This window comes from Syngnathoides biaculeatus, chromosome 18, assembly GCF_019802595.1.
Source record: "Syngnathoides biaculeatus isolate LvHL_M chromosome 18, ASM1980259v1, whole genome shotgun sequence".
NCBI lineage: Eukaryota > Metazoa > Chordata > Actinopteri > Syngnathiformes > Syngnathidae > Syngnathoides > Syngnathoides biaculeatus.
The window spans coordinates 11661239-11673344 of NC_084657.1; the positions used below are offsets into that span (position 1 = coordinate 11661239).

The 12106-nt window shown below is 44.2% G+C and overlaps 1 protein-coding gene across 3 annotated transcripts in view; it reads right to left on the reverse strand.

The window, feature by feature from the left end:
* The window catches only part of tmem132e (transmembrane protein 132E), a 248658-nt gene that overhangs the window by 26271 nt on the left and 210281 nt on the right, over positions 1–12106 (reverse strand). For all 3 annotated transcript variants that reach the window (XM_061803292.1, XM_061803293.1, XM_061803291.1), the window contains exons 4-5: positions 9560–9752; positions 5462–5605 (exon numbers count right to left, since the gene is read on the reverse strand). In XM_061803292.1, the coding sequence (XP_061659276.1) occupies positions 5462–5605; positions 9560–9752 (337 nt within the window). The remainder of the gene's footprint in view (positions 1–5461; positions 5606–9559; positions 9753–12106) is intronic.

Below are 12106 nucleotides of genomic sequence, written 5' to 3' on the forward strand. Positions count from 1 at the left end.
ATGCAGAGGAACAATTGGAAAGATGGAGACATGCACTGGAAAGTAGACGAATGAAGATTAGCCGAAGTAAAACAGAGTATATGTGCATGAATGAGAAAAGTGGAGGGGGAAGAGTGAGGCTACAGGGAGAAGAGATAGCGAGGGTGGACGACTTCAAATACTTGGGGTCAACAATCCAGAGCAATGGTGAGTGTGGTAAGGAAGTGAAGAAACGGGTCCAAGCAGGTTGGAACAGATGGCGGAAGGTGTCTGGTGTGTTATGTGACAGAAGAGTCTCTGCTACGATGAAGGGCAAAGTTTACAAAACAGTGGTGAGGCCGGCCATGATGTACGGATTAGAGACGGTGGCACTGAAGAAACAACAGGAAGCTGAACTGGAGGTGGCAGAAATGAAGATGTTGAGGTTCTCGCTCGGAGTGACCAGGTTGGATAGGATTAGAAATGAGCTCATTAGAGGGACAGCCAAAGCTGGATGTTTTGGAGACAAGATTCGAGAGAGCAGACTTCGATGGTTTGGACATGTTCAGAGGCGAGAGAGTGAGTATATTGGTAGAAGGATGCTGAGGATGGAGCTCCCAGGCAAAAGGGCGAGAGGAAGACCAAAGAGAAGGTTTATGGATGTGGTGAGGGAAGACATGAGGGCAGTTGGGGTTCGAGAGGAAGATGCAGGAGATAGGCTAAGATGGCAAAAGATGACACGCTGTGGCGACCCCTAACGGGACAAGCCGAAAGGAAAAGAAGAAGAAGAAGAAGAAGCTGGCAAATTTGACCCACGCGTAAACGACAAACGGCAGACTCTACAGTAGACTGGAAACCATTTTAGTTTGTGCGGTTGCAAGTTTGATGACTGAACGGCGATAAATCATCGCTCTTTGGAAGGACAGAAGCTTCTTCCTTCAACCGTTAATGTAATGGAATAGATGTGTGAAAAAGGTCCTTGGGTAGCGTCGCCCTTATTAACCCCGCCACTTTTTCATCCCGCGTTAAATACGACACAATGTGACGCTTCCCCGCCCGAGCAATCTGCTGGCGCCGCTGCGGATGCCATAGCGCATTAGCGGCACTGCGGCGCAGGCGCTGGGGGGGGGGGGGGGCCACCCGCCGCAGTTGCAAACAGCTTTCGACTCGCAATTAGCGGGCCAAATTTATCAGCGGAAAACTGCCGCGGGAGCTCCGGAGAGTATTTCAAGTGTCGGGCCCGGACTCCGTCGGGCTCGCCGGGGCCGTTGCGGTGAATTATGTTGCCTCTTTGTTCCTGTCGTCCAGATACACATCAGCAGACAGCGCAGTAACGCGAGACGGCTGCACACGCGAGGTCAATTCCCCGCAAAATTGCATTAACCCGACGAGAAGTTAGATTTTCCAGCCTGTCTACACGGACGATGGGCGGGATACATTACCCGGCGAGATGCCCCCGCCTCCCCCCGGTTATGATGTATCTATCCCCAGCACCCGTGAAGAGTTCGGGCCGGGCTGCGTTTCCGAGAGATCCTCTGATTACCTCCCTGACGGGAGCCCTAACCCCACACTCCGGGTCCATTTCAATTAATAATTTAGCATTCAAAAAGGAAGGAGGGGTGAAGGGAGGGGGGAGGGGCTGAGTATTTATGATGATTTGGATGGCGCTCCGGACGAGGCTTGAAAGTTAAAAACGGCCCCTGCGCCTCATTTTTCACAGCATAGCATAAAACGATTAGACGACGTAAGCGAAAAAGCTTCACTACTTAGTGTCGACCATCTGTCCAAGATACCTGGTTCCAAACGGGGGCTCACCAAGGACAAATTTCTCGCCGAACTTTGTTCAAGAAGTGAGATTCACCCCAAATTCTTGTTCCGTTTCAGGGAAATTTCAGTCTTTTATTTTTCATAGATCCCGTCACAACAGACGTCCACCCGATTTGACTTTAAAGGTCCGGATTTCAAACGGGCTGCGGCTCAGAATCCCCAAAATACGGTTTCCCTTCTTGTGGCAAAAATCTGCCGAGAGGAACAAACGGAAGATCTTTCTGCTATTGGGCGACGAGGCTGAAAAGTCTCCATGATGATGATGACTCGCACGAATGAGCCCTCCGCTTCCCCGCCGAGCTCCATCCGCCGGCGTGGCGCTGAAGTCGCGAACTTTACACCAGCGGCGTGCGGAATCGGCGCGGCGCCGCGTGCGCCTTCGTACGGCAGATCCTTCGGGTTGCCCACATGAAAGCGCCTTTGAAGATGACGAAGTGGGCTTCTATATATATATATTTTTTTTCCTGAACTCAGATGACGCCAATATTGGACATGCGGTTACTGTAAATACTAGAAAATAATACAAATGGGAAATGCGTAGCAGTCGAGACAGCAATGATTGGGAATTAATTTAAATCCGTGTCATAGAGCGCAGATGTGATATCAACACACTTTGTTCTGATTATTTGTTCATAACGTTGTAGATCGGATTGATAGATATTCAAACAAAATATGCATGATGTAGCTCAACTTCTCATTATGTTTTTTTTTCTTGATTAATGTGTTATTAATGAGGCTGTTGTTGTTTTTTTTTGGAATGAGTTGATTTCCATCCATCCATTTTCTTAGCCGCTTATCCTCTCAAGGGTCACGGGGAGTACTGAAACCTATCCGAGCTGTCAACCCTGAACTGGTCGCCAGCCAATCGCACGGCACATTGAGACAAACAGCCGCACTCACAATCACACCTACGGGCAATTTAGAGTGTCTAATTAATGTTGCGTGTTTTTGGGATGTGGGAGGAAACCGGAGTGCCCGGAGGAAACCCACGCAAGGCACAGAACATGCAAATTCCACACAGGCGGGTCCGGGATTGAACCCAGGTCTTCAGAACTGTGAGGCTAACGCTTTACCAGCTTAGCCACCGTGCTGCCCATGAGTTGATTTATTTTACGAGAAAAAAAAAAAAAACTTTCGTAGTTTAACTCAAGGCCGGGGACCAGATCCGGCCCGCCACATAATTTCATGTGCCCCGCGAAGGCAAATCATCGGTGTCAAAATCTGCGATTCTTTTGAAAACATGTCCAAACATTTCAAATTGTCATATATATCACAAATGATAATGTTGAGATATTTTTTTGTGACCAAACACGAACAACGGTTGAAAAACCCATTACACTTGATTTCTGATTCCAAAAGTCGTTCATAAATTTCACCTGTAAATATGATGAGGCAATTCAGGATTTCTATGGTTTCACCATAACGGACCCTCTGAGGGAAATCCATAACTCCAATGTAGGCCGAAACAAAAATGAGTTTGACACTTTTTGGTTTAACGATTTGAATAAATGAAATGATTTTAATAATTGTATTGGGAATGAAAAAAAAAATACTACCTTCGTGATTGCAATTGTTTCGATGAATGTTCTGTTGTCGATTATTTGTGAGTGATGTCCTTTGACGTTGAACTATTTCAGACGAAATCAACGCAGCCCGCCGCCGCCCTCCATTTTTACCTCAGTTGCTTGGAGACTAGCAACATCGACAATCAATTTCACAAAGCGGACCACCCGCTAAGTACCTATTAATCCGTCAATACAAGAACACGGCACTCTAGAAGCTCTCGGCATCCAGGAAAAACTCTTTATTTAGAGTTTTTCGATTGATGTACTTTTTTTTGGGTAATATTTCGCCCGCAGCCTCGTCGCAGCATTAAAGTTAACAACGGAGGGCCCGGCGTACACGAGGAGGAGCCCATCGGGGAGCTTTTTACGTTTTTTTTTTCCCCGCATTGATGTATCTGCCGGGTTTTATGAACTATTGATTTTATTTGAGCAATCAAATCAGGAGTACACGCTGAGAAGCGGCGCCGCGTGGGAGGGGGGGGGATGCTCGTGCGCTGCAACCGGCTAACAGGATTAACTCGGCCCAAATTGACTTCTGCGGCCAGACGGGAGACGGGTTTGAGGCGGCGCTTCTCAAACTGGGGTCCCCAGACCTTAACCACGGGAGCTTTGGGGTCTGCAGAGTAATTGACAGGAAATTATTACAATGGCATTATCTATAGATATGATCAAGTAAATTGAACTACCGGTAACTACAGAATGGAATCTCTCTCAGATTTGCATATGAATGCAGAAGATACAAAAACTATCTTTGTTCTTGTGAAGATGAGGACTTTTTTTCTCCTGAAATTTTTGGGGACTTTTTAACTGCACAAAGTACATATTTGTTTCCTGCCAACTTTTGTCTTTGTTGTTGTTGGAAAAATTGTGTTTTTTTTGGTGAAAATATAGGACTTTTCTCCTAAAATAGAGACATTTTTAAGACTGAAAGATAAATGTTTTGTTTTTGTGAAAACATTTTCTTTTCTCACTTACATTCTTGTGTCACTTTGCATTTTTTTATTCTAACAAAATATGACTTCAAATAAATCTGTCTTTGAAAAGATTTTTTTTTTTTTTTTGAAAAATGTGGTTTTAGTCCTAAGCTTTTTCCCTCCCCATTCATTAGATCACAAATGATTGTCATTCTTGAAAAGACGAGAAACATTACCTTATTCCCATAAGACAAAATATTATTCTTGAAAAGATCATAACTTTTGTCTTTGTTGTTGTTGGAAAAATAGTGGGTTTTTTTGAGGGGGGGTGAAAATATAGGACTTTATTCTCCTAAAATAGGGACATTTTTAAGACTGAAAAATACATTTTTTGTTCTTGTGAAAACATTTTCTTTTCTTTGATAACACACAGTTACATTCTTGTGTCACAGCATTTTTTTTATTCTAACAAAATATGACTTCAAATAAATCTGTCTTTGAAAGATTATTACTTTTTTTCTTGAAAAATATGGTTTTAGTCCTAAGATTCAAACTTTTTTTTTTTTACCCCCATTCATTCGATCACAATTGGTGATTGTCAGTCTTGGAAAGATGAGAAATATTTCCTTGTTCCCATAAGACAAAATATTAGTCTTGAAAAGATCATAACTTTTGTCTTTGTTGTTGTTGGAAAAATAGTGGGTTTTTTTGAGGGGGGGTGAAAATATAGGACTTTATTCTCCTAAAATAGGGACATTTTTAAGACTGAAAAATACATTTTTTGTTCTTGTGAAAACATTTTCTTTTCTTTGATAACACACAGTTACATTCTTGTGTCACAGCATTTTTTTATTCTAACAAAATATGACTTCAAATAAATCTGTCTTTGAAAGATTATTACTTTTTTTCTTGAAAAATATGGTTTTAGTCCTAAGATTCAAACTTTTTTTTTTTTACCCCCATTCATTCGATCACAATTGGTGATTGTCAGTCTTGGAAAGATGAGAAATATTTCCTTGTTCCCATAAGACAAAATATTAGTCTTGAAAAGATCATAACTTACACCCATACATTCCCTCCTCCCCTCAAAAATAGCCGCTTTATCGGGATGGGATATTGGGGTAAACGTGGTAATAATATTAATTTGACATTGGGGAGACAGTGAAGGTTCTTGGCAAAATGTTTCGTTTCCGATACCTTGACGATGTCTTCATTGGCCGACTTGCACTGCACAAACGCGGAGACGTCTGTGACGGCGCCGTTCATCTCGATGGACACCATCTTGACGGGGATGGCTACAGTGCGACCGGTCAGGATGGCCGTGTTGATGATTTCCGTGTCCTGGAGGGGTGATAGGCAGCAGCAAGCGTTGATAAAAAGAAAAAAAAAACAAAAAAACAAAAGGGTTCCTGGCAAGGTGACGCCTTTCAGCGGATTTCATCAACTACGTCAAATGCACTTTTTTTGTAGTTAGAAGATGGAAATGGGAAATGAAAAGGATGGAGTTGAAAGAAGGCTTTTTTTTTTTTAATTGCGCTGAGTCTGGTGTCTTAATTCAAATTGAAGGTTCATTGTCGTCGATTGTGGACGAGATACAAGGAGACAGATAGCAGAAGAATATGGGACGACTATTAAATTGCTTTCCCTGTGGTACAGTGGTGTTTTTTTTCTCTCTCTCTTTTTATGTTGCAGATTTGATTGATTGTTAACAATTTCTGATGTGCATGGTCTATTTTAATTGTATCACGGTCCATTTACATTCTATTGCACAAAACTGAACTTGTTTAGGCTAATCTTGGAGCCATGATGTGCCATTTGGAAATGTGTGCCGGTGTGACAAATTACTTGCGACCTTGTCGTTTAACACAATTTGGTATTTTTATGTTTAAAATAATATGTTCATAGATTGATCCATATTATGTGCATGTTTTTTTATTGCTATATTGATTTATTTAAAAGTTTCATGATCATTTTAATTACTGTAATTTCTGGCCAACAGACCACACCTGATTATAAACCTCACCTGGCACATTTGGAAAGGAAATAGCATTTAGTACATACATAAACCGCACCTGTGTAAAAGTCACGAGTGCACACATTGAAACCCGCGTTGAAACACGAGATATTAACAAGGAAAGAGTTTTCAAAGTTTTAATACCTTATCTTAGCTTAACATAGCAACAATATCGTAGCACGAACAAGGCTGGTAAAAAAACAAGAAAACAAAACAAAAAAAAAAACATACCAGTACAAATCACTGAGACACGTCAGTAACACTGCAGCAACACGCTAGTGCAGCATTAACAGGGCCGGTAATATATAAAAAAAACAAACCAAAAAAAAAAACAAAACAAAAAAAACAACATGCTGGTAAAAGTCGCTTCCTCGGCACATATATTCCACGGTTGTCACTCTTAGCTTTTCTGCTCGCGTGCCACCTTGCGGCCGTTAGAAAAAAGATGCAGAAATTAGCCGCATCACCGATTAAGTCGCAGGATTTAAAGCGTGTGGAAAAAAGGTGCAGTTTGTAGGCCGGAAATTACGGTATTTTCTTTTTTGTAATACTTTTTCCTTTATTAGTATTTATTTTCATGGTCATGATGAATTTGTCCTTTTTTATGACTAGCGCTGATTTTTATAATGAATCAGATTTTTCTATTATTCAATTATTTCTACATTTTGAATTTTGTCTCCTACCTTTTTTGTCATCTGAGAAAATAAAAAGGTTGACAAAAAGTCAGTTATGCAATTCGACATTGTTTTAGTGACGAGTCAATGGGAGGTGGATAAAACTCCATGGCGTATATTAAGAGGAACTCCTTGAGGATCACGCAAGTCTAGTCCATTAAAACGCCGAGTCGTCCCTGCGCAAAATAAACCAAGAAGCAAAGTAATAAACGCTTTGTCAAGACACTCTTATGTTAATCGAGCCGCCGCGTGGCGACCGATCGATGAATAAGGTCACGCCGCCGCCGCCACCGCGCTCCCCTGTCCCAGCAATCGTTAATATCGCTCAGCTTCGCTGTTGTTATCTTGTGCTACCACAACATTCCTTGATGGAGATGTGCATTTGATGTAATTGGCACGTTAGGGGGTCAAAAAATACAAATAAGTGGGGACATCTCCCGAAGAACACATTAGCACGAAAAGTATGCAAATGGGTAAACACAGATGTGATGATAGACACAAAAAGAGGACACCTGCCAGCTCTTTGCCAACAAGAACAAAATAAAGAGGTAACTTAAAGGTCCACTGTCATGAAATGCATGATTTTTAGTATGTTATTAATGGAAAAACCGGCAGTCGGAATGGACCCATCCGTTTTTTTTCCAACCACAAAACATAATTTTGACTATATGGCTTTTTGTAACTCCCGCCATGAAAATCCTCTCGAGGGATTTGTTTTCGAGAAGAAGCAGGAAGTGACGTACAGGGCAGTAGCGCACTCAAGCGGTCTCGTCTGTTTCTACTAGTTTTACCTGCTGGAAGGTAGCTCGTTGTTCCTTCGTGTTAGCCAAAATGCCGGCTCGTTATATTGCTGGGTAGTGCTCGAACACTTGGGGGGATGGATTCGCTCTTCATGCTTTTCAAAAAGACCCCGTTCGTCGTGAAAAATGGATTGCACGGGTGCAAAGGACGAGACCTTTGTGGGTTCCAAATGACAGCTAGCTGTGTATTGTAAGTTTCTTTCGGCTTGTCCCTTTCGGGGTCACCACAGCGTGTCATCTCAGATGAACGCACATGTATGTTTGGCACAATTACAGCTACTAAAAAAAATTATAGCTGTGGAGAAGGACGGAATCCGTAAATCAGGGGTGCTAAATGTGTCGATGTGCCACACCGGCCGAAGCCGTGATCGGCGGACGGGGCGCTGCGGGGGTGGCTCATCGCGGCTCCGGGCAGCAGCAGTGGAGTGGATCGGACGGGGAGGCGGTTTGCCCGCGTTGTCGTCACTCGTGGGCACCGTTGTTTCTATGACCGCCGCGCGGAGGCGTACCGTAGTTTGGCTGCGGCGTCGTCGTCGCTCACGGGTGGCGTTGTTTTTATCATTGTCGCACGTAGGTGGATCGGGCGGGGAGGTTGTTTGGCCGCATGCGGTTTGACCGTGATCCGCATATCATCTAAATATGGCTCGAAACGATAGGGTAATATTGCCCCAGTCACTTCGCTCAGTTGTGAGATGTTCTCTTCTTCGAAAAGAGCTTCCGTGTCAGAAGGGGCGTGTTCGTCTCCCGAAGTAGGTGCCATAGCGTGTTTGTAATAGCGAATGTCCCAGCGTGACATCACGGACAGTAGATGGAGCCAATATGGCGACCACTTGGATGTCGTCGAATGACACTTCCTCAACTTTGCGCAGCGATGACGTGCTCTCCACTCATATTTATTTTTTCGTATTGACATGGACGTGAATAATGTTATATGCATTTTTCATCATAATATCTATTTTAGAATGTTTACAGGGATGACACTTGACCTTTAAACACGGGCGCACCCAACACTGTGGACTATTGTGGGGAAATTCAGCAAAACGATTGGGTGGGGAAAATAAGAAGACCTGCGGCTTTAAGCATAGAGGCACCCAAATTTGGGGAACGCCATAAACATTCCTACACGACCTTCCTCCCGAAAATAACCATCCACCTACCGACCTACTTGTCGATCACAATTATTTTGACGCAGCTAATGTACCCGATGAAGCGTCTGCCCTAACCTCGTCAACGAGACGCCGAAAGCAGCGCCCGCCCGCAGCACGGCGGGAACAGGTGGGCACGCAGGCGAGGAAAACAACAGTGGCGCCTTCGCAAGTAAAAGTCACAGCGGCGTGGAGTGTAAAATTTGGCACACGCGTCGGCGTACAAGACGCATGCTAATTCCCCAAATGTCGGGGGGGGGGGGGGGGTGCAGTGACTGGCGGGTATGTTTGCGGCAGATGTGCAACTCCGAGTGGAGAATGTGTAATGGGGCTCGCGGCGCATGGAAGCATACAAATTGGGGGGGGGGAAGACGTGGCACTGTGACTTCCAATCAGTTTGTGTATGCACACGTGCATGCAAATACAAAATAAAAAATAGATGACTACTATGCTAATGCTACAGATTAGGGCTTGTTCTACAGCATATGAAAAAAAAATTACAACGGTGCAATGATTTAAATATTTAATTACACAGTACGTTTACTGCTAGTCTTATTATTCTATGACAGTAAATACAATATTGTTAGGATTAATATGTTTGAAATGACTTGCAAAAAATATAACAATATTCTCATCTATGAAGTGATGGGTGTTGAACTTACCATGGCCAGGGGTAATATGGCCTGGATGTCCCGCTGGACCACGGTGAGCTCGGTGACCACCTTCTCCGACTCGGGCGGGGGGCTCTGGTCCTTATAGTCGATGTTCCAGTTGATGCGGCGCGTCACCGACAGGCTGGTGAAGTTTTCCATCTCAAAGTCCAGCTGCATCACCTCGCCGTTGCCCAACACGTCCCTGGGAAAAAAAAACAAAAAAAAAACCGCAAGTCAAAACACAAAAAAGGCTCAATTCAAGCGCTGCAATTACAATAACTTTGCGGTGGCGTGAAGTACATGGGCTCCCTCTAGTGGCACATGAAAGAATGATTTACACATGTTAGCAAGGTTCTGTTTTTCCACTTTAAAGCACAATAAATTTGTATTACACATTTAAGAGCTGTTGGTTTGAAACTGTTATTCATGCCCCCCCTCCTTGAGCCATCACGTTATCGTGGTGGAGGGGTTTGTGTGTCCCAAAGGTTGTCTGGAGCTTCATGTCCCTGGTCGGGTTTCCCACGGTAAAAAAAGTCCCAGGTGAGGTACCAGACAAATCACGGCTCCTTAAACCCGTATGACAAATACAAAAATTGGATCTCGGTTGCACTTTTCTGGACACGGGTCACCCCCCCCCCCCCCCCCCCCCACTCTGGAGCCAGGAAGGACAGCGCCTGGTGACTTGGCCTGAACCCTTGCGGGTAAGTCGACCAAAGCCCGAAAGGGTAACGTCGGTCTACCTTCCCATTTTTTTCTCGAAAACCCTCCTGTGGAGCGCCCCGGCCGACGTGGCTCACTTTCCGGACCTTGATTCGGAATAACGAACGTTGTACTTGGCTAGGACTACAACGTGGGCTAACCACCTGTGGGAGGGGCCTTAGGGGCTGGTGAGGGACCTTGGCAATCCGATCCACAGAGGTTGGCTCGAGGGATGTGGAATGTCACCTCCCTGGCAGGGAAGGAACCCAAGCTGGTGTGTGAGTTTGAGAAGTTGTTGGCTTGCTTCCACACTCGGCCTGGGCTCCGGTACCAGTCCTCCTGAGAGGGGTTAACCCTCTTCAACTATGGCCCTGACCACGGTGAGAGGCGCCAAGCAGGTGTGGGTGTACTTATTGCCCTCTGGATCGGCGCCTGCTCGTTGTGGTTCACCTCGGTGGACGGTACGGAAGCCATCTTCTGCCTTTGGGTGAGAGGGGGGGGGGTCCTGACTGTTGCCTGTGCATAGTTTGTGCCTATGCACCAAAACCAAGTCTGGGGATCCCTGCTAAAGCTGAAGATGGATGGATGTTATTCATATGTATGTATGTATGTAAATAAATAAATAAATAAATAAATATTCATTGCAGCACTCTTTAAATGTTTTTTTTTTTTACATTTTGTAATACACTTTAATCATAATGCTGAAATTCAACATGCACTAACAAAGCCTCTTTCTAGTTTTTGATCAATACATTTTTTTTCCAGTCCCCTCCAACTGACTGTTTTAGCACTAAAGGAGATGGGCACTTTTTAAAAATTATTATTTTTTTTATTATTATTTTTTAAACACTGCCCTGGCTGCCTTCAACTGGTGAATCCATCGTCCAGGAATTAATCAGTGCCCTGCCCCCTCGCACGCTGATGAAAACAGTTCTCATCAATAAACAATCACCGCGCCTTAATCTCCGACGCCAGCCAGAGAACAAAAGAGGCTCGGGGAGATTGCAAATTTAAGTTGGGGCCTCTCACCTGCAAATAATTGCGAGGGTTCTGCCCATTTTCTCCCATCCGATCGATCGCTTTATCCCCCCCCCCCCCTTTTTTTGTCCTTGGACTGTACGAAGCGATTTCAAATTGACTTTTGTCTGTCATCCAGCACAGCGACGTCTATTTAAAAAAAAAAAAAAAAGGGGGGGGGCAAATAACGCCTGAGCTGGATGTTTAACTGGAGCCCGTCACGAACAGCCGTTCAACGTGAGCGTCTCTTAATGAAAACGTCAGATCGCGGTGAGAAGCTTCCTCTTGGGAAGAAGGACGGCGGGATTCGTCGACAGTCGCGCCAAAGACACGTTGAGCGACGAGGCCGCCGGGGTCGACGCAAGCGTGGATTTCAAACTCCACACCAAAGTTGCTTTCCCGTCTCAGTGTAATTTCACGCACTTGACATTTTGATGGCGTTGATGAGATCTGATTTTCAGGATTACATGATGACCTTTTTCGTCAAAATATTCACTCATTCAGGGGCTAATTAATGGTTTCGGGATGAACGAGATCCAAGAAGTCAAGAATTTACTCTCAATTAATTTGCTGTTTAAAGAAGTGCTGTATATTATCGACTATGAGCCAACTTCTGACACCACGGTCAAGGCAGTTTTGAAGCGTAGCGCTTACAAAACCGGATTTCTTGAGTTAGGGACAAACGTGATTTTTTTATGAAAATGAGTTCTTCAGACACCATTTATATCATCATAGAACTCAAAATCTTATTGACAGCACTTTCCTGCGGTAGGTTTAAAATCCCAATTCCGACACCAATTTTTGTAAAAGAAGGACAAATTCGAAACAAGAAATGTCAAT